The sequence below is a fragment of the Larimichthys crocea genome, chromosome XXI (genome assembly GCF_000972845.2).
Source record: "Larimichthys crocea isolate SSNF chromosome XXI, L_crocea_2.0, whole genome shotgun sequence".
In the NCBI taxonomy this organism is placed as follows: Eukaryota; Metazoa; Chordata; class Actinopteri; family Sciaenidae; genus Larimichthys; species Larimichthys crocea.
In genome coordinates this window covers 347,953-370,404 of record NC_040031.1, presented here as the reverse complement: position 1 = coordinate 370,404, position 22,452 = coordinate 347,953, and the positions used below count along the sequence as shown (strand labels likewise).

At 39.4% G+C, this 22,452-nt stretch overlaps 1 protein-coding gene across 1 annotated transcript in view; it reads right to left on the bottom strand.

Annotated features, from left to right (window-relative positions):
- Positions 1 to 20,564, bottom strand: part of LOC109139874 (NT-3 growth factor receptor) — a 52,780-nt gene extending 32,216 nt beyond the window's left edge. The window contains exon 1 of the mRNA XM_019264951.2: positions 19,771 to 20,564. Coding sequence (XP_019120496.1) covers positions 19,771 to 20,048 — 278 coding nt within the window. The 5' untranslated portion in view covers positions 20,049 to 20,564. The remainder of the gene's footprint in view (positions 1 to 19,770) is intronic.
- Between the last annotated feature and the right edge of the window lie 1,888 nt (positions 20,565 to 22,452).

Below are 22,452 nucleotides of genomic sequence, written 5' to 3'. Positions count from 1 at the left end.
TATATATATATATATATATATAGTCAAACGGTATAGTCAAACGGTAGTGACAAACCAAAGGTTGAGCAATGAGAATGCTAATGAGGTGTTTGTGGGGTTGTGGCCTAAAGCGTGCACTACATTAAATACCTGCATAACAAAGGGCTTCCAAAGTGCTGTTAATCACCAGGTATTCTCCCTCTTTAAATGGCGTTACACAACGATCAAACTGTGATCAAATATTCAACAGGAGGTATTATTGCTGTTGTTATTATTCAATTCTTAATGGAAATTCAGGAAAAAAAACTTGTTGCTTCAAGAAGTTCCATTTAGCCTACGCTTTAATTTATTTATGCGGGATTTGTCCGATGGGATGAACAAAAATAACAACAAAGTCAATAAGTCACCCTCCTGTTCACAAGCACAATAAAATCAAATGAAAAAAGAAATAAATAAAAAAAACATGGTCCTTCTTGTCCTATTTCCTGTTTGATCTACTTTTGAGATTATACAGTACTGTAGATCATACATTACAGACGCGATGTAAATAATAATATCCACAAAGCTGCCAGTAAAACACAGTAAAGACGTCATCCTCCAAGTATTCGTGACCACACATTGAGAGTTTATGAGCTCACACATGTCAGCACAAAATTAGTGAATGAGTGAACGTCAGATTAAACACAATTACAAAATAACACAAGAACGACCGTTTGGGTTTTTGTTTTGTAAATAACTTTGTTTGCATTAAAACCACAGGTCTCTCAGTCTGTGACTTTTCCTAAATATATGTTTGATGGTTTTGTATCTCGTATGGTGTTTATATCTAACATGTCACTGTTTACCAAATCAACAACATCTAGGCTATTCTGTCCTTACATAATTACTGAAGCATCTCTTCTCTCGTGCTGGCGCTCTCTCTCTCTCTCTCTCTCATTCGCTCCTAATCTGCATGTAGTGAAAGCCACAGCTGGACATCAGTATCCATCATACTGTATACTGTACCATCAATATGGCCACTATGGCCAGAATAAATAAGAATAAATACTCAGAAATTAAATGTCTTTCATACTGCAGGCTTCAGAAACCATCAAACAGATATAACTAAAAACAGTTACAAAAAATGGACGGCGGAGTTTTCTTTAATAACACGTTTTTGTTGGCATGTTGTTGTGACATAGAGTTGCTACGGTGGCTGGGAACCCTCAATGCTGCAAATAAAAGAAACCCTGCAAACAAAAAGAAACAGCGCTACAAATATAAGAAATGCGCTACAAATATAATAAACGCTGTAAACAAAAAGAAACGCAGCTGCAAATAAAAAAAGAAACGCCGCTGCAAATAAAAAAGAAACGCCGCTGCAAATAAAAGAAACTTCACAACGGAAGTGAATTACCGGGGACTATTTTTGCCGGTGCACCTGTAGTTTTTTATGTGAGCGAAGAAGAAGAAGAAGAAGAAGTACAGAAGCGTATTGCATTCACTTGAAAAAAATTAATTAGACACCTGATCTCGTAATTACGAGATAAGGAAAGGTGCCTTATTGGCTACTGCACTTCGGTAAAGTTAGAAAGATATTGGCACTTCCGAGATCAATAACTCTTAATTGAAACGTTGTTAAAACACAAAACGCATATTTTCAACCATAGTAAGACAGACGATGAGCTAAAACCTAATGTTAATCACAATGAGCTACAACCTAATGTTCATCACAACAAACCATCCTCGGAGCCACACCAACAACATTAGTGTTTACTAAGACTTTTTATAATTTCTGGGAATTTTTATTAGGAATATTAATCAATAACTTTAATATGATACAGTACTGCGGTAACGCTATCTACACTTTAAAATCTAGTGCCCGACTACATCAGTTTGTACGGTAAAGCGTCTTCATGGTGCCTTCATGTACACCTCGGAAACTCAGAAATCAAATAATAATCTCTTTTCTAAGATACATATGCAGATTTAGAAAAGTCATTAAATAAACAAATCAAATTGTTTTCTGACAACTCCACCTGATTCTTGTTCTACATGTTCCCAGCTACTTCTGGGGTGATTTTCAAGTTCTTTTACTGTACCGTACCGGTTTGTACTTTACCGTACAAACTGATGTAGTCGGGCACTAGATTTTAAAGTGTAGATAGCGTTACCGCAGTACTGTATCATATTAAAGTTATTGATTAATATTCCTAATAAAAATTCCCAGAAATTATGAAAAGTCTTAGTAAACACTAATGTTGTTGGTGTGGCTCCGAGGATGGTTTGTTGTGATGAACATTAGGTTGTAGCTCGTTGTCTGTCTTACTATGGTTGAAAATATGCGTTTTGTGTTTTAACAACGTTTCAATTAAGAGTTATTGATCTCGGAAGTGCCAATATCTTTCTAACTTTACAGAAGTGCAGTAGCCAATAAGGCACCTTTCCTTATCTCGTAATTACGAGATCAGGTGTCTCATTTATTTTTTTCAAGTGAATACAATACGCTTCTGTACTTCTTCTTCTTCTTCTTCGCTCACATAAAAAAACTACAGGTGCACCGGCAAAAATAGTCCCCGGTAATTCACTTCCGTTGTGAAGTTTCTTTTATTTGCAGCGGCGTTTCTTTTTTATTTGCAGCGGCGTTTCTTTTTTATTTGCAGCGGCGTTTCTTTTTGTTTACAGCGTTTCTTATATTTGTAGCGCTGTTTCTTTTTGTTTGCAGAGTTTCTTTTATTTGCAGCATTGAGGGTTCCCGGCCACCGTAAGTTGCAGATACGAGCGGCTGCAGCGGTGCCTTATCACAATGTCGGCTGACCCGTTCACCCCAGTGTGTCTTTATACAGTCTACGGTGAGAGCCCCTGTGGACAAATGGTAAATGGACTGTACTTATATAGCGCCTTTCTAGTCTTCCGACCACTCAAAGCACTTAACACTACTTATCTCATTCGCCCATTCAGACACACATTCACACACTGATGGCATTGGCTACCATGCAAGGTGCCAACTGCTCATCAGTTTGAGGAGATAACCATTCATACGCATTCACACAGGAGCAATTTGGGGTTTAGTATTTTGCCCAAGTTCAAGTCCAAGCTTGCCCCCACTTCGACATGTGGACCGGAGGAGCCAGGGATCGAATCATCTGATTAGTGGACGACCCGCTCTGCCTCTGAGCCACAGCCGCTCCAATGTGCATTACAGCTGGTTTTCACACAGACTGCTTAAGGGCGTTTCCAGTCGGGGCCTCACTGACTACGTCATCGCAGGAGATTACATTACCATCACGGACCTGCGAAGGACCTGTCAAGGACCAGCCAAGAACCAGTCACGGCCCCGTCACGGAAACACAGGAACTTTTGAGTATTTCCTAAAAAAAAAAAGTGATGTTCAAAGTATATTTGACTGTTTTGTACTCAACTACGCCACCTGTTGGTAGTGCAGCAAGTGAGCTACACAGGTTGTTCGGTGCCGGTAGTAAGTGAGTGAACGAAGTTTCTGTTCAACATGTCGTTCCGTTCTCCTGGTACATAAATACACAACAGAAACATTACAGTTAACTGGTTGATTTGTTTCTCTTTTGTCTGTTTTGCACGGGGTATTTTATTTGAAAATCCACCGGATTCTCTATGCTGTGTCTGGCTTCCGCCAGCTCAAGGTGTTCTGTGTAAATTGATGCGGGCTGCTCGTGGCGTCCGTTAAAAATAGAACAGCTGCATATTAAAGAGTACGGTCTAGACCTGCTCTAAAAAGTGTCATGATAATTTTAGTTATGCTATGGCGCTATATAAATAAAATTGAATTGATTTATTTCAAACGGAGCTGAGCAGAGGCCCGCTTCTGGGACGCTGCTGAACCGGACCACAGTGGAGTCGGTGGGGTTTGAAACATTGACTATAAAGGCCACGTATCACTGCGGCGACCAGTGCAATTTGTGGGTGAGTGAGCAGGAAGCTGCCAAACAAGAGTAAATGTGGGACTGACTTTTAGTGGTTGGTGAGAGCTTGGTGAAATAAAAGGCTGAAAGACAGACGGCGAGCTGGGCTGACTGCTGTTGGACTAGTCAGTGATATTAGCTGCTGCTGGGTCTGCTGTTGGTGACCTGGTTGATGATTGGCTGTTAGCACAGTAATGTTTTTGATCATAAGTAATGTAATCAGAACAAATACTCCAGTACAGCTCAACATATTTACCACAGTGGGATTACACGCTTCATCTTAAATAAATCCAATTATTTTATATAGTATGTGGCTCCTTCATTTTTATTTGACATGCAGATTCTCAAATCTAGCAGCCTCATTACAACCACTAAAAAAAACCCAGGTTCCACAGTGAAAGCAGTTCAGTATCTGAGCATAGCAAAGATATGGGAGGGTGCAGGAGCCAGCTCCAATACTGATGTATCTATAATGCAATCCCATTATATCCAGGTTACAATATTATAAATAAAATAACAATATTAAATACAAAATGAGAAAAAAAAGGTGGCAGCCATCAGTAGGGGGTCAATGTCATAATAGTGTCTACTATTACATTAGCTCATGAATAAAGTTAATACATAGACAGTCTTCTTCTTGATTGTGTTGACATGTGATAACTGCTGTGTTTTACTGAGACTAACAAAGTGAAGGCTTTGCTTTTTACCATTCATATGGCTACATAATGAATGAGTGCTAATGAAATTAATTATCTATTGTTGCAAACTAAAAGGAAAGACATGATGCATATTATTATTTATATAAGAAAATATTATTTTCTGCTTATCCTTTTTTCTGCTTATCCTTTTTTAACCTTGTACTGTATGATATATTAGTTTCACCTATATTAAACTGATACATGTACAGCTAGGGCTGAGATTCAGGGCAACCAAACATGACTCACCTGTGAAGTGGTGTTAACTACAGTTGAGCGACTGCTTCCACCACCTTACTGTCACAGCAAGACTATGAAAAAACTCAAAGTTTGGGTCTGAAAACACACAGTGATGTGGTAAAAAACTTCCACTGTGCAGGACCAGCACTCTACAGTTTATATCATCAGTCACTTTCACTGCTGACAAATGTTCGTCGGGGTCCATAAAAGGCACAAGGCATGATGTTCAGTTAATGATGGAGGACATGCTTTTTAATTCTTAATATCGCTCTGAGTAATTTTTCTCAGCAGCTGAATCTCTTTGGCTGTCCCGAGTCATTAATTCTCTCAGTAGATAGCCCTTTGGTCCAACACTTGAGTCTAAAACAACTACTCAAACCAAGAAATGACCAGAAAACTACCAAAATTAAAAAAACTTTACAGACAGTTAACAGTAGTAAAGTATTTTACATCACATTGGTTATGGCTGTGAGAGGCACAGGCAATACAATATACCTTCCGAAAAGTTCTGTAAACACACCAAGCAGGTACCTCTGAGTACAGGAAGTGGTTCCTTTCTCTTGGTAATACTGACACACTTCTCCTTTTTTGACAAAGGCTTTTTCTACCAGCTGTTCCTGTATGGTCTTGTTGTGTCACTTATCTTGTACATAAGCATGCAGGATCTACATATCAAGCTGTCTGAACTGAAACAAAGTGGAAAAAGAACATAAACAATGAAAGGTGTGAAACAACTCAAAGGGTTAACTACTAAATAACTTTGAGTGCCTTAATGTGGTTTAATCATGGACTAACACTGAATGCATTCTATAGAATTCAATTCTCTATAAGGCCATGCACTGTGTGGAAAAACGTAAAAAGATTTTATCATAGAAACTGGTAGAATCCAAAGTCGAATTTAATACCAGTGCAGATGTGGATTTTCTCCAGAATGATTCTGGATATATTTGGAATCTTTAAGCCTGCTTTAGGCTAGCTCAACAGTTTTGCAACCAGATTCAGAAGAGGAGAGTGAAAAGTGGAAACAAAGTCTGAGAGAGCTGGTGGTGGCAGACAGTGGTTTGTGTGACCAGCGCATTAACACAACAGGGGTTCTGGCTGAACAAATTGCCTTCTCTGTTCTTCCTCTGATGATTTGTTGGCAATCAGAGACTTGCTATCGCAGTAAGATTTCCTGCCTCATTTCTGCCCACAATGTGGGTCCTTCAAGGACACTGTGTGTGTGACAATCATCATCACTAATAATTTAGAATTGAATGGTGCTGATATTCATTATCTCATATGACAACGTGTTATGTACCCCATTTTAAAAACATTCAAACTATGAAAAAGAACACTGCCAGACTTAAGACACTAAAACTAGAGATTCATGTATATATATATATATATATAATTTTTAGAATTTCTAAAAATTTGGGCTGGGTCAACTCATACAGAAATAAGTTGATTGTTGAAGTGTGTGTTGTTACGTCACATAGATGCTTGGTCAAAGGAGCTCTCCCAAGGAGAACAAGCTGTACCTAAAATACTAGAAAATAGTATACAGAAATACTATACTCAAATGTATCCTTTTTATTTCCCAAACTAAAAATGCAATATCTGACATATGACATTTCACAAGATATTAACATACCACCTAGAAAATCCTCCTCTTTAGAGTCGGAATGTCTCTTAAGTTGTACAGTGAGGCTGGGTGCTATGTTCAGCAGCAGAAGCAGAAATGATGTTAGTATGCAGGAAGCCAGGCTTCATTTTCTTTCTGATTCTGCCATTGAAAGCCTGTTGTGACTTTGAGTAAAAGAATTTCAACATAAGTTAGACATTCCATTTCTCTGGGATCTCGAACAGTAAAATGAACAAATCTTTTTGAGTCATTTCGTTCATTCACTAGTGCAGCACTGTAGCCCTCTTGTGGACAATGTAAATGTGACAAGTGAATGAAAGACCAATCCATATGAACGTACTGCTGTGTGTACTGCTCCTTACACAGCCTGAGCGGCCTGTCACGTGACAAATAAATGATTTGTATGAACAAACTGTTTGTGCTTACTGCTCATCACGCAGCTTGAGCGGCCATGCAGCTGCCTTGTGGCGAGAGAACGTACTGCATCAAAATGAACGAATCACTCACCGAGACAACTCATTACTCCCAAGTCATAAAAGATTAGTCTACGACCAACACACCACCACAGATAGCGATGTATGATGTGGCGGGCAGTAAGAAACATGATGTGTTCTGTGCGTGCAGTCAAATTCTCTCATTTCCAATTCTGAATTAGGCAGTCATCTTTTAATGATACGATACATTGATTTCTTGCTATATATGAAATCTGATTCTCAACCCAAAAGCTGATTAACTAAAAACAGTGCAGCTGAAGCTTTAAAGCGTTTTTATCATAAATTAAAGTAGAGAACAAATTGAATTTTTCTCATGAAGAAGATCTATGACACATCAGAGGATCACCAAAGTTATTACATTTCATTCTGAGGGGAAGATGTGCATGTCTGAATCAAATGTCATGGCAATCCATCAAACATTTAAGATATTTCATTTGAAGGCAAAGAACATTGACCTGCTGGGAGAACTAAGATAAAAGGGTCACAAAGTGTCATCCTCTGTGGATCATGAATATTTGTACGTTTTTCACCTGTCTGGATGGATAAACCATATTTACATTTCTTTCTCTTTCTTTCTACATTGTTTTTCACTGTTTAACTGACACTAAATACCTCATCTTCTTGTGTCCTCTTCTGTTGCATGATTTAATGACTGGAGAATTAGTGCTATCAGATGTTTATCTTGATGAACCAACCAACTTCTAAGAGGGATCGCCTGAAAGGGTTTCACTGTGCAGGCTGAAAGGCCCGTCAGGAGGGTGTTACAGTAATTTACTAAGATGACCACAGCTTGTGTCAGGAGTTGATTAGCATGTTGAGTTAGGTAAGGCCTGATATTTCTTATGTTGTGAAGTGCACAAGCGGTAACTGAGGTGATTAGAGAAGGTTAGTTGGTTATCAATCATGACTCCTAGGTTTCTTGCTATCCTGGTGGGGCTGAGACATACGCCCAATTTGATGTTATGGTTTAAATGAGGACAGAGGACTGTGCTGCTGCTCTGGTTAAGGCTTCTGTCACAGACAACAGAGCTGTTTTAGTTGAGTGACCACTCTTGAAACCAGATTGATTTCGATCAAGAAGATTGTTCAGTGAGAGGAATTCTGAGAGTTGCGACCACCTGTTCAATAGCTTGGATGATAGCTCAACCTGAGGAGGTTGAGAGAGAGTTCCATAAGCTACCTGAGCTGCTTTGTTGGTATAGGGTCTAACGAGCATGTAGTAGGGCGGCTACATGTCAGCAGTTTGGCTACCTCGCTCTCAGAGAGGGTTGTAAAGGCAGAAAGTGAAGTGCCGGAAACTGTGAAAGGTTGCAAAAGTGCAATTTACCCTGTGGAGCAAGCAGGGCAGGCCCTAGGCCTTTAGTGGCCCTTAACAAGATTTAGTTTTTGGCTCCAAAATACTCTTAGTGCAGTCAACAAAATTACACACATTGCTAATAACTGATTAAACACACGCACACAATAGAAATGGACAAGTCAATTCACATTAAATCTCTTAATTTCTTTGAGGGTTGACAAGTAGCTACAAACAGAAACACTGTGTGAAAACTAAATGAAGGACAAAAACAAATTGTTCAAAGATCATGGACCTGCAGGATTATTTTGGAAAAGTCAGGGGAAAAAAAGAAAGTTGTCTAGTTATTAGACTACAAAGTCAGTCTAGAAATAAAAGAGAGAGAAAGAGTTCTTATACTATTTTGTTTGTATCCATCATATTTTTCTCATCATGTCAGAGGTGCTGTGGTCACATGTTAAGTGAATATTTACTGAAGGCAACAAAGACATCTTCTGACACGATTGCAGCAAACTGAAGATATTAAAACTTATTAATATTAAAATGTTTTTTACCATCTTCTGGGTGCAGTCTGATATAATATGTATATTACACATATTGGAGTTTTAGACTTCAGCCCCACCATGACCCAGATGAGGTAACGCAGTTACAAATAATGGATGGATGGATTTTGGATTTTTTAAATTTTGCTGTTATGAGTTATATGAAGGATGCTTGAAGAAAGGGGAAGATTCCAGCCTATTTGATTTATCATAGTTTTGTGCATTATTTCTTTGAATTCTAGGAAGACAGAAAAGTTGCTACAATGAAGTCCAATGTGGCAAAAGACAAGATTTGCTCTGTTTATAGATTTTTAACAAAAACCTGTTGGTCTATTAATAATAATAAGTTTCTGTTAAAGCATACCTTGTGTAACAGCCTTAAAAACATTGACACATCAGACATCCATCTGACCTGTTTGTGATCCATAATTCTGGAAATTATTGACATTGTCAAACTGCATCAGTGCATTAGGGAAGAAAATATTGACTCTTTTCATTTTCATAATTAACAGGATTTAAATATGGATCAGCACAGCATTGATTTTTGTTATTGACGTTGTGTCATAATGCATTTCATAAACAGCTCTATTAGATGCATACAGATAAAAAGGAGGACACAGCCATGATTTTAGTGTTTAATGCTATTGTTCTGTGTTAAGTGAACTGCCTGGCCATGGTTAGTGCCATACAGCATGGCATGTCGTTACAAATAGTGGAAGTTTTAACAGTTTGGACACATATTGTTCCTTCAGAAATCTACTGTACTGACAATCCATGTACTGTCCATCTATTTCTAATTTATACTGCTCAGGGTCATGAGGCTAGAGCCTATCTTTACAGGTTTGTATCTTACATGTTAGCCATTTATGGTTTCCTTTGGATATTTTCTTAATCTTTATTATCTATTCAAATGAAACGTTTAAGTACAATGACACACATTCAGATTATTCTAAAATTTCTTTTTAATTATTTCAGACCATTTCCCACAGTGAGCCACATAGGAAAAAGTCACCTTTACTATGGCCTTAACAGCATTTCGACCTAGACAGCCTCATCCTTCCCAAGATCACACACAGACACACACAGCACTGACATGATGTGAATGTCTCTGTCTATCTGGCTAGGTCACAACATTGAACACTAACCTTATCCTTATTTAATATGATGAAGGTACATAAATTTACATGTTTTTTTTTTATGTTACAGTAACAGTTCTTTGCTTTCATGCTTTGCCAGGCTAACATTATTTCAACCAGAGACAGAAATCTGAACACATGGGCCAATAAATCAAAACTTTCTGCATTACTAGCGCTCCATTATCATCACTAGAGCTGCATTAACCTGCTCTGGGGTCCTGGGGCAAAAATGAGCTGTTGAGGCCTCATTAACCATGTTTTGTTTTGCCTTTTGTTTTGTCACTTTGCTGTAAAGCCATGTAATGTTTATATTTATCATAACTTGCTTATTGAGTAAACTATCTATAACTTTGTTCATTTTTTAGTACGCCATGACAACCCAGTAACAAAAATAGGAGTGAGTGGATCTCCAACACACTTAACTCTAACCTGAGCATTACCACCTCCTCTCTCTCTTTTCTTTCATTCACACAGTTTTTCTCTCTTCCAATATACGCTTTATTCCACATTCATGCCGCTCTCCCACTTTTCCTTCTTGAGACATTTTTCCACTCATTTCAATAAATTCTCTCTGACTAGCATAAAAAACAAGCACTTAGTGTGGAAGCAGTCCTGTGTTGCACTCTCCTACACACAGTAGTGGGTGGAAATAGGAGTGAGGAATCAGTGTTACAGCAGCTTCTTTTTTCTCCACAAAACAGATCAATAATGAAGTGAGGTTTTATTCTCACAGAATAATAGGCCTGTATCATGTCAAAGATCTTTTTAAGCTCTCCATTTTCTCATGTTCTTTCCTCCCCATCCATGTTGTTGATCAAATAGTTAATGTAACTGATTGTCTTCTCCATGCAACAAATTTAAAGTTGAAGTTCTTGTTTTTGTTGCTGTGCTGTGTGATCCTAATGCACTATGACTGCTGCCAGCTGAAAGGCTTCACATAGCATCAGAGGGAAGGACACTGAGGAGGACGGGAACCATCGACTTTGTTTTGAATTGAATGATTTATAAAGGAATTATTCCTGCACTAATTTCCACTCATGAATAAAGTAATGACAGTGAAGAGCACACAATTAAACATACTGTTTTAAATGATCAGCACTGCTACCACACAAGTTATTTACTCTGATCTGTCAGTTCAGGCCCTTTCTTACAGTAGATGTCACTCTGTGGAAGCATGAACATTGGGCTGGTATCAAAACATGCGGCTCGGCCAGGATTCGACTGCTATGACTTTTCTAATCGTTTCGCCAAATGTTTTCCTGATAAATCGCCCCAAAAAATGAATGGCTGTGTATTGGAAGGATGTTCACGAGCTAGAGTGCGTGACATCATCGCTAGAGTGGAGAGGGAGAGAAAAATTTGTTGAAAAATAAATTTGTAAACTGTGATTGAGGCCGTAAATGTCACACTACAGACATGATTACCACTCAAAACGCAGGAAAATTCAAGGCGGTTGCAGTGATAACACTGGTGAAGCTGTCATTTTTATAGTTTTGTGGTCAGACACAAAGATGTACCAGCAATGCGCATCTACTGCCCGATCTACTCCCATGTTAATTTGAGAAGAGAAATTTCCAAAAGGAGCAGGGAGCACCTGTTCTTTCTCTAACTCCAGAGGCCAAAGTTTATACAATTTTCGCCTGAAAATCGGCAAGGAAATTGTCCATGAGATGAGGATGCTGATGGTCATTTCGGTTTTGGTTTGCAGCACACCTTTTTGGCATTTTTGGCCAACTTCGAGGGGCTTCATTTAGAGATTTTCTGTGGGGGAGAGACAGAGAGTGCGTGCGCACACCTGTGCCTAATTACTCTGGCCTGCAGCTGACCCCGGTTGCTTACAGTAGGTGTCACTCTGTGGAAGCATGAACATTGGGCTGGTTTCACTGTGAGCAGCAAAAAGATTGAATTCACAGAGAGAAATAGTCTGAACAAGATTCAGCCTCAGATGCAGAGGGGATCTTGCTTTATAAGGAAGCAATGACAGCTCACATCTAAAGTACTCACACTGCGATTGCTGGTGTTTTTTAGATGCAGAATGCAGCAGGAGATGGAAAACAGATGAGTAGAGGCAGTCTGTCCATGGTGTGCGTATGCGTGTGTATGTGTGTGTGTGTGTTTTAAATAAGAACGTTGATAGCAGAGAGCATGGGGATACAGTGGCAGCCCTCAGAGCAGGAAGACACACACATTTATGCACACACTCTACTACGAGGTGGTGAAAGGAAATTCATGTAAAAAAAAAAAAGTTGATATTTTATCTTGACACACTGTCATCAATGTTTTCTACTTTGACTCCACCAAAAGAGTGACATGAAGTTATTGATACATCCACACAGTACAGCATGTCCCTGAACTCAATGTCAGTCAGCACACACACTCATTTACTCTCATTCAGTGAAGCCATTTCCCATTCATACCACTGGAAATGTATGTTTTGCAGGGACGGATATCAAGGACAGTCTTAAACTGGTACTGGTACCTGATTGATCAGAACAAAATATTCATGAGCTTCTAGTGTCAGTGAGTGTTGCTGCTGGTGTTACAACACACACATGTGACAGAGCAATGGATGGAAATCATTCCGTTGTAGTGCCCTTACACTACATTTTAATTTGTGTTTATTTGCTGGGGTTTAGCAAAGGCAAACAAGTGAACAAGGTACGTGCCTGATTTGTTTAAGACAAACCTCATTTCAAATCTGAGCCTATTCTTTAAACAGACTACAGGTCAAAATGTCCAAAAGAGTTACAGATGCAATCAATATCCAATAATCATTCCCAGTCTCCTGATCAAAGCAACTGCTGTGTCACTGTTAGCACACCACAGTCCACTCACTTCAGACGGCATTATATTATTAATACGACTGTACTGTTAAGATCAAGAGGTCTTTAAAACTGATTTCTATAATCAGATTTTTTTTTTGTTGTTAATATTGAGTTGAGTTGTTGTTATATTTTTCTTACGCCCTTTTTTTGGCACGCTACTCCTCCCGCAGTTTTTGTCGCACATACACAAAAAAGGTATTAAAAGGTGCGGCTCGGCTGGGAATCGACTGCTATGACTTTTCTGAAAGTTTCGTTTGCTGATAAATCGGCCCAAAAATGAATGGGTGTCTTGGAAGAATGTTTGAGAGCTAGAGTACGTGACATCATCGCTAGAGTGGAGAAGGAGAGAAAAATTTGTTGAAAATTAAATTTGTAAACTGTGATTGAGGCTGCAAATGTGACTCTACAGACATGATTACTCCAAATGTAGTAAAATTCGAGGTGGTCGCAGTAATAACACTACTGAAGCTGTCACTTTTATAGTTTTGGGGTCAAAGATGCGCCAGCCCAATCTACTCCCATGTTAATTTGACAAGAGAAATTTTCAAAAGGAGCAGGGAGCACCTGTGCTTTCTCTAACTCCCGAGGCCAAAGTTTATACAATTTTCGCTTGAAAATTGGCAAGGAAATGGTCCACGAGATGAGGATGCTGATGGTCATTTCAGATTTTGGTTTGCGACACACCTTTTTTGGCATTTTTGGCCACCTTCGAGGGGCTTCATTTAGAGATTTTCTGAGTGTCTCGGGAGAGACACAGAGTGTGTGCGTGCACCTGTGTCTAATTACTCTGGCATGCAGCTGACCCTGGTTGCTTGGCAACCTCAAGCCTGCCTTTGACTAACTTTAAGTCTCTGTATGATATCAATGACTATTAAGACTACATTTTTAATGTCGGCCATTTTATCCTTCTCTCTCACAGACACAAACACAGACACATAGATAGAGAGACAGAAAGACACACACACCACACAGACAGGCACACATGCATACACAAACACACAGACAAGACAAAAGTATTTCAAAATAAGAGTCCCTGCAAAATAAGACTTTGTAAAACTCTCTCATTAACAGACACAAGACCACACACACACACACACACACACACACACAAACACAAGACAAAAGTCTTAAGAGTCAAAGTAAGTCAAAATAAGAGTCCCTTCAAAATAAGAGCCCATTAAAAAGGCAATGATGAAACAGCTTGTTGTATTAATACTGAATTTGCTGAGCAGTGTCAGTAATAATGTATGGGGGCGACAGGGCCAGAGTCAGGCACACTCAAAATTTCTTTAGAAATGTTTCTAGTTTAATTACATTGTTATTATTAGGCACTTTGTCAAAGTAGGGATTCCTGGTGACATGCAACAACAAGTACAACAAATGTATTATTATATCATATTCTGTGACCGAGAAATATGGAAATGCATGATATCAGTGTACCACAAATGTATTGTTCAGTGTGACTTGAATTCAGCTCTGACACAACATCTGATTGTGAATCCTGAGCACAGACACCGTGATGTATGAGGAGAATGTCCTATGGGAGGCCACATACACGAGAAGATTTGGCATTGGCAGACTTGATCAACCTTATACTCTGGTTTGGTCATAGAACTGTCTGGACATTGCCTCACAGCTTAACTTTCAGCATCAAACCGTCTGATACACTGTGTTCTGGTGTCCTTTGTGCCATTCTCATCCAAAGAAAGGTGAGTTTCTAAATTCTACCTTCTGTGGTTCTTAAGCTGCTCTCCCAAGGAAAATAGCATATCTACAAAAATTTCGGCCTGCACTGGTTTGTGTCCACTGCCGACCCTGTGAATATTATATATTCACAGATATTTGGATGGTTAGTCGTTTATCCCAAGGAAACTGACATTTAGACTTAGATTTGAGCTTTTAAGCAACTGAGCCATAGCTGTTTTTATCATCCAATGAAAAAGCTACTTAGAGATAGCTGGGCTCTCAGGCTGTGCTATTCTCTGTCCTCAAAGGAATAATGTATTCAGGGAGATACTGCAGCAAGTGACAAGGAAGAGGAACGATATTCAAAGGGACAAAGTCAGGAAATGCTTTTTAATGCTGCACTAATTCAAGAAGAAGGATCTCAGATTATCTCCCATTTCGAGTAAAAAAAAGGCCAAAGAACACCTTGTAGACTTTCCAATACTGACTGTTTTAGATATAAAGTGCTTCACATAATATAATGTTAGAGGATTTAATTAGCATTTAGCATTTATTAATTTTGGTCATAAAAGGTTACTTACCACTAGGAGTGTAGAGACAAGGTAATCCCGCCTCAGGTTAGTGAAGAATGACAATAAATTTTCTTTTTGAGGCAAATCTACTAATTCACAGTATTTCAGTTTTACTTGATTCCAAAGACATTTTTTTTTTCTGAAAGCAGAATTTACATTTTGGCTAATATTGGTGGCCAGCATCTTGGTTTGGGCTACTGTTACATCACATGTTTGACAGATCTGAATTGATCTGAAATACCTTATTGCCAAACATTTATGTAAAGCATTACTCATTAGAATATTTGCATGTCCTGAAGAAAATGTGTGACATTGCTGCATCTGCTGCTGCCACTTGCCAGTGGTGAAGAAGTGTTAATGATTCAGGTCTGAACATACTGCCTAAAATCAGTGAGATAAAATAATGCTTTCAAAAGTAGTAGTAGTGTTTTATTAATAACCACAAGGTGGAGCCATTGATGCCATGCTTCATTATGTGACGTATGCAGGGAGAAGGTGTGCACAAGGTGTATCAACCTATTAAAGATAATAGTAATGTTACTGTATCTCCCCCTGTGGCCAGAATTATATGAAATGTTATTTGGGGGTGAAATATAGCTGTATGTACAAAATTCCCCAAATTGCAATCTAATTTAGTTAAAAAATAAAGTTTAGCAACCAATTACAGAAACGGTAAGCAAGCCCCAAAATAAACTCATAAGTCTTGCTTAATCTAAATATGATATGTACCGAGTATGGTGAACAGTAGTGTGAATAAAGAATTTGATAAAATATTGAAAATACTTATGGCTGTGATTGGCCATATAATATCCCTATTGAAGACAGTAACATGTTCAGCACATTTCCATGGGGCATCTGTGTATCAGGTACCATGTAGTGTTTTTGCATCTCCATAGATAACCATTCACAAAATGATCAGATATGAGTATCTCAATAACTGTAACAGATACCAAAACCAAAAAAAATCGCTGCTATGACGCATGCTCGCACACTGTGTTCTATGGGCAAGAACTTCAAATTGTGAAAGAAGTTGCATCATTCCACTGCTTCCAGGTGTATTATATTGTTCATATTGGAACACATCTGCGCAGTAATGAGACAGTTAGTTTTGTGTTTCTTGGTTGCCCTTTCAAGACAAATGTTTACAGCACATTTTATACACACAAAAACAGGAAGCATCATCCACACACACTAAAAGATCTCAAAGCCAGTGTAGTTACATTTGTGGACCTGTTACAAGTGTCAGATACCTCTGATAATGTGAGGGCTGGCTGTTCTGCTGATCTATCATATGGTGAAGTTGAAACTGAGTAGTTCACTGTTCATCCTTCCTGTGTTGTATATTGTTGTGATGTTCAAATAGGATGAGTGACAAGTGTATTGTTGATGTTTTTCAGATCGACAAAGAGTTCATGCGCATATCAACTGTCCCTCTGATGTCTACATTCTTTGCTGAGCTCGACCAACACCCTCCACACATGATGGAGCTCTTTCAAAGGAAAGGTGGAGCGGCTGGGAAAAAAATTAAACAAATCATGGTGGCCATTTCCAAGGTTTGTATTAAAATGTGTAGACTTATGCTTAATACTTTTGATGTCCCTGCCCTCTATGTATGTAAGCAAAAGTTCCACAAATCCGTTAATACTGTGGAGTTCTTTTTTGGAACTGCTAAAATGCAGAATATTGTCAAAATTGGTTCTCTTTTCCCCTCAGGATGACACAATAGATACAAGACGAGCATGCATCCTTAAGTCCTTGTGTGTCTACCTGAATGAAGACCATGAGAAACTTGTGAAGGGAGTATATGGTGAGTTACATACTCTAGAACAGGGGTCACCAACCTTTTTGAAACCGAGAGCTACTTCCTGGGTACTGATTAATGCGAAGGGCCACCAGTTTGATACACACTTCTGAAATAGCCAATTTGGTCAATTTACCTTTAACTAAATGTCATTATTAATAATTAATGGTATTAATCTCTGCGAAGACACGGATCATGTTAATGATTTCTCACAATGAATATCAACAATGATTTAACAAGATAGGAAACAGATAAATATCAATATGCAACACTTTATTTCTATATTTTGTCTTAGTGCAAGTGTTTTTCAAATTGATAAAAAAATGTTCAAAAAAATTTTAAGATCACTTCTACAACAGTCCTAGGAAATCACAATGTCCCATTTTCACTAGCCAATAACATTTTTTAACAAACCATGAATTACTTTGCACCACATTTGTACAAATAATAAATCATGTAAAATACAAAAATAAACTTTCAGATTTTTAAATAAATCTGATTATATTTTGAACTTCACACTAACATCTGCATCTGCAATTTTTTACATTGTTAACATTTTACATAAACAATTGTTACATTTTACAAACACATTTACCAAATCATGAACTGGACACCAAATCTGGTATCCGTTTCTCTGTCAGTTAGTGGGAAGCCTGGCATTGCACGCTGTTTACCAGTATGTTGTACTCTGGTGTGTAACTTGACAGCGCAACTCTGAGTGAGTCTTGCAGATGTGCATCAGTGAGTGCCGCTTTGCCGTCGCCACAGTCGCCCCGCAAATAAGACAAACACATGCTCCTATCACAGTGGTAAAAAAAACTCTACCTCCCATTCGTCGTGAAAATTATGTTTTTTTCTTTTTTCTGCCATCTTTTTATGGGTCAGTCATCTCCTCATTTTTGCTGCGCCCGCTTGTTTCGTCGTAGCGTCTGCGCAGACGCTATGTCATGCGCATCATACTGACCTTTGAACTATAACTAGGTCATAGTTCATTTATATTAAACATTTTTTATTTTAAACATTTTTTTAAACAAGTTTTTTTATATATATTGTCATTTCCAGTTTACATATAAGTGTGATTTAAACAAGAATAGCAATCAAAATAAATTAGATGCAGCTCACTGGTAAGTGGCGCTATTTCAGCTATTTTTAGAACAGGCCGGCGGGCGACTCAGGTGGTCCTTACGGGCGACCGGGTGCCCGCGGGCACCGTGTTGGTGACCCCTGCTCTAGAAAACTGCAGGTTAACATGGTGCTTTGGTAAAGGCTGGCCAATTTTATGCAGTGTTCTTGATGTGTTTGATTGATCCATATTCTCTCGAAGCCTGTAGCTCTTGCATAGTGATTACTGGTCTCTGTTACTTTCTCTCCCAGTTCTCAAATTAATAAAACATTCATTTGGACATCCCTGTAAGCACTAAAGGCTGGTGCTCACAGGGATTTCCAACCTTTGATTTCACCAGATTTTCACAATTTCCGTAATGTACACATCTGTACATCTCCAACAGAATTTGTACTTCTTTTCTTCATAAAATTCTATTTCCACACTGTCTAGACTCATAAAATGTATTTATTGTCATATTTTACTCCATAGGACACAAACACTGAGGCCAACACTTCAATGAAGAGAGCTGTGATGGGAGTGTACACCTGAGCTCAAATGTACTTTTGAAGTCCTGCAGAAGATTCTACTGAAGCTGGATGGGCAGAGGTTGTCATCCAAGGCACAGTTCCTGAAGAACAAGCTTATAGGGTGAATAAGCTTGATGAATGATGCAAGCATGGCATTTGTCCACATCTCTGCCAATGCAGATTTTTTTTGAAAGTTCAAAATTAGAAGAAAAATGTTCCAACAGACAATTTAGTTTAACACTATGGACTGAGATTAAGACTGTCGTCTCATATGTTAAAAATGGAGACGACACAGAACAGTGTTTTTGAACACACATCCAGACTGGTTTTGCTAGATGGACAGTTGTGGCTGGAGCAGTTGTATTCATACAGGTTTTAAAGTGGCGCAGTCATACTTGCACTTTGAGCTCCTAAAGTTGAGTATTGTTTACAAAGATTTTCTGACATTCCTTTGACAGTACTGTTGTTGTACTGTGGCATGTTGTGGAGATGCATAAAAAAAAAGACAATGGTAAAGATCCAGTGTCAGTTCTGTTGCACCCACATCTTTAATAAAAATTGTACACGTTTTTGCATGTTCTTAATGTATGTTAGTGGATCTTTGGATCATTTATATCAATTTAAAGACATTCAATATTTAGAAATTCAAAACTGGATTCAAATTCTAAGAATTGACTTTGAGTTGCTCCACATGTACTACATTACCTGTTTGAGACTGGTTGCTCAACATTTGAATCAGGATTTTTTTTTTTCAATAATCCTACAAACAAAATAGCCAAAACTTTTCTACTAAGGTCTGATATGCTCAGCTAAACTGTAAAACACTTAATACCTACTGTATATGTACCATGCTTAAATGTATTTCACATGCGGCATCTGTTAATTCAAGCTTCTAAACATTACTCTCATTGTACCCTCAGTCTAAATTTTAATGTCTCATAAATCATATAAAACAGTGAAACATGCTGGAAAAAGAAAAGTTCCATTCCAGCCTTAGATTTGAAATTCTGGCACCAAAAACGTGGAAGACAAATAAAATGTTCTCATTGAAATGCTGTGAATGTTTCTGCTGAAGTCCTCTTATGACCATGAATTCCAGAGATGATGAATTACAAACACTGATCGTGGAGCGTTTAATAATGAAGATAATTTTCCCAATGAAGTCGGCGTCATACATCTAAAGTTGATTTTTGTGAATTTCCAACACATTTTAAAACACGTCTCATTACTGACCTCAGCTCTATTCACCCATATTCTATTCTGCAGAGGAACAATAGGTGTGAAGTTCTTTTTAGCCAAAAATTGATGAGAAAAGCAGCAGTACTGCACTTACATGGAGGTGATGTTCTGATAAAGGTCCTCGATGCTCCCTGTACTGTTCCCGGCGCTCCCGGTGCCCTGGAAAGATAGCAGTGGGAAGAATTTGCTGTTGTCGGACTTATTGCAGTAGATTTCCGTGGGCGAGCAGGTGCAGGTGGGCGGACAGTCCAACAAGGAGCTCATGTAGTTGTGAAAAAGGACACTGAGCAGAAAGAAAAGCCTCCAGCAGCGCCGTATCCTCGGAGAGCGACGGACGCCGAATGCGCCAAATAACGCATCGAATCCATCCATGTTGTCACGATTCAAGTCCTCAGATTTGTTGAACTTCGCAACGTAACAGCAATGAAAAATGATTTGAAGCCTTTGCTTTAAAGTCCGTTTCGCGCCTGTGTGCGTGTCTGAATAACCCCTCACACCTTATTCCTCACACTGGAGTCCAAATGTTAAAATAAAATACATCTCCGTTTATGTCTGTACTATCCATACGCCTGAGAGTGTGTGCATGGACTATGTCAAAGATTTTGATGATGCCGGTCACGGCTCTCCTACTGCTCTTTTAAAAAACAAAAATCACCGCATGGAGGAAAAGAAGGAAAAAATCCGGAAATATTCTATCTATGTGAAGACATGAAGAGGTTTGAGCGCGTGCAGTCCGGTTCCCTTTCTCTTCTCCTCCTTCCTCTCTGCACCGTTTTATGTCACCCCTCCATCTCTCCACCTCTCTCTCCCTCTCTAGCGCTGTTGCTGGTACCAGGCGGTGGGAATTGTGGAGAGACAGAAAGAGACGGAGAGGCAGAGAGAGGGAGAAAGACCATCCTCCGAGTTTCAAGTCCCACCTACTGGGCACAGTTGAGAGTGACATTGACGCGCTCGAGCACAGAGGTGCATAGGCAGTGGCGGAGCCAGGAAATTTTCTGTGGGGTGGCCAGGATGGTTATTGATCATTTTGGGGTGGCAATGTCTCACTGGAATATATAGGGGTAATTAGGGCACCTAAACCACACACCTCCACAATATTTGGAATACAGGTAATGGTGGAAAAGATCAAATAATATTCAGTGTATCTAACTTTTTTGGACATTGTCAAAGAGGGTAACACTATGGCCAAGTGCATGTGTGAGAGGGTTTGTATACCTGGAAGCTGACGTGGGACCACTCCACTCACTGGGCACTCCTCTCTCTCACTCTCTGAATCGGTCTCATCTGTCTGCTCACCCTGTCTGTCGTTCTGTGCCTCAGCTGGCTTCTTCTTCCTGACTGCTCCCTTACTGTTAGAAGCTGTGTCTGCTGTCTGCTTTCTCTTCATGTCTGTGCTGCTCTGACATAATACACCAATGCTAAATGCAGAACATAAACAGTACCACCATTACTATAGCTAGTACTCAGGGCTTGACATTTACTATTTTGCTCACCAGCCACTATGGATAGTGGTTTCCCCATAGTTATTAGCCACTCAGCATTTAAGCATTACCCTTAATGTCAAGCTCTGCTACTAGCAAAGTTAACTAAACAAATACATCAATAAAATCGACAGCCCAACTTAGCAAACTATCACATACTTATTATGTTTGATTTAACATATTTGGGGTAGTTGTCTAACATTAAAACCATGTAGCGACAAAGACGCTAGTCAATGTCCCTGTTTTTAAAATTATTCAAAAGGTGAAGTGACTTTTCTGCTCTTCGATCTCTAGGTGGTTGAGTGTTTTGCGACGACGACGTGCTTTGCGGTAACGTATTGTGTCACTTCCGGTTATCGGTGTTGCTGCCACAGTGCTCTCTGCTCTGTTCACCTAAACAGATTTCTCACATCAGAGATTATCCACTTATCTCTGCACTATCCTTTGGCTTGTTCTGTCTGTGCACGAACAGGTCTCTTAACTCTAGTAACCACAATCTGCTAGTTTCACCAGTTTCTGTTAGCCACACTAACTAGCCTAGCTATAGCAATGGCGTCCCTCTCCACTCCTCTCTCCTCTCCTGCTCTCTCCTCTCCTCCTCTCCTGCTCTCTCCTCTCCTCTCTCCTCTCCTCCTCTCTCCTGTCCTGTGTGCCACATGTTCAGTTACTCCTCGTCCTCCTTTAGTGATAACGGTACTTGTAATAAATGTAGTTTATTTGTAGCTTTGGAGGCGAGGGTCAGTGAGTTAGAGGCACGGTACCGCACCACCGAACAGTCAGTAGCTCAGATAGTTAGCCAGTCCCCTGTAGCCGGTGCGGTACAGCCACAGGTAGCTTCAGCTAGCCGTCCCCCGGTAGTTCCCGAGCAGCCGGGAGGCTGGGTGACTGTTCGAAGGAGGCATAGCCCCAAACTGAAGCCCACGGTACACCACCAACCGCTCCATGTTTCAAACAGATTTTCCACACTCAGCGACACACCCGCTGAGAGGCCAACTCTGGTCATTGGCAGCTCCATAGTCCAGCTCCACTGTAAAGAATCTTGGAGTTGTTTTTGATCAGGATTTGTCCTTTAATGTCCACATAAAACAAGTTTCGAGGACTGCATTCTTCCACTTACGTAACATCACTTAAATCAGACGCATTGTCTCTCAGGCGGATGCAGAAAAACTAGTCCACGCATTTGTTACTTTAAGGCTGGACTATTGTAACTCTTTCATGGTCAGGCACCATCATATCTAAAAGAGCTCATAATACCTTACTACCCCTCTAGAACACTGCGCTCTCAGGACGCTGGG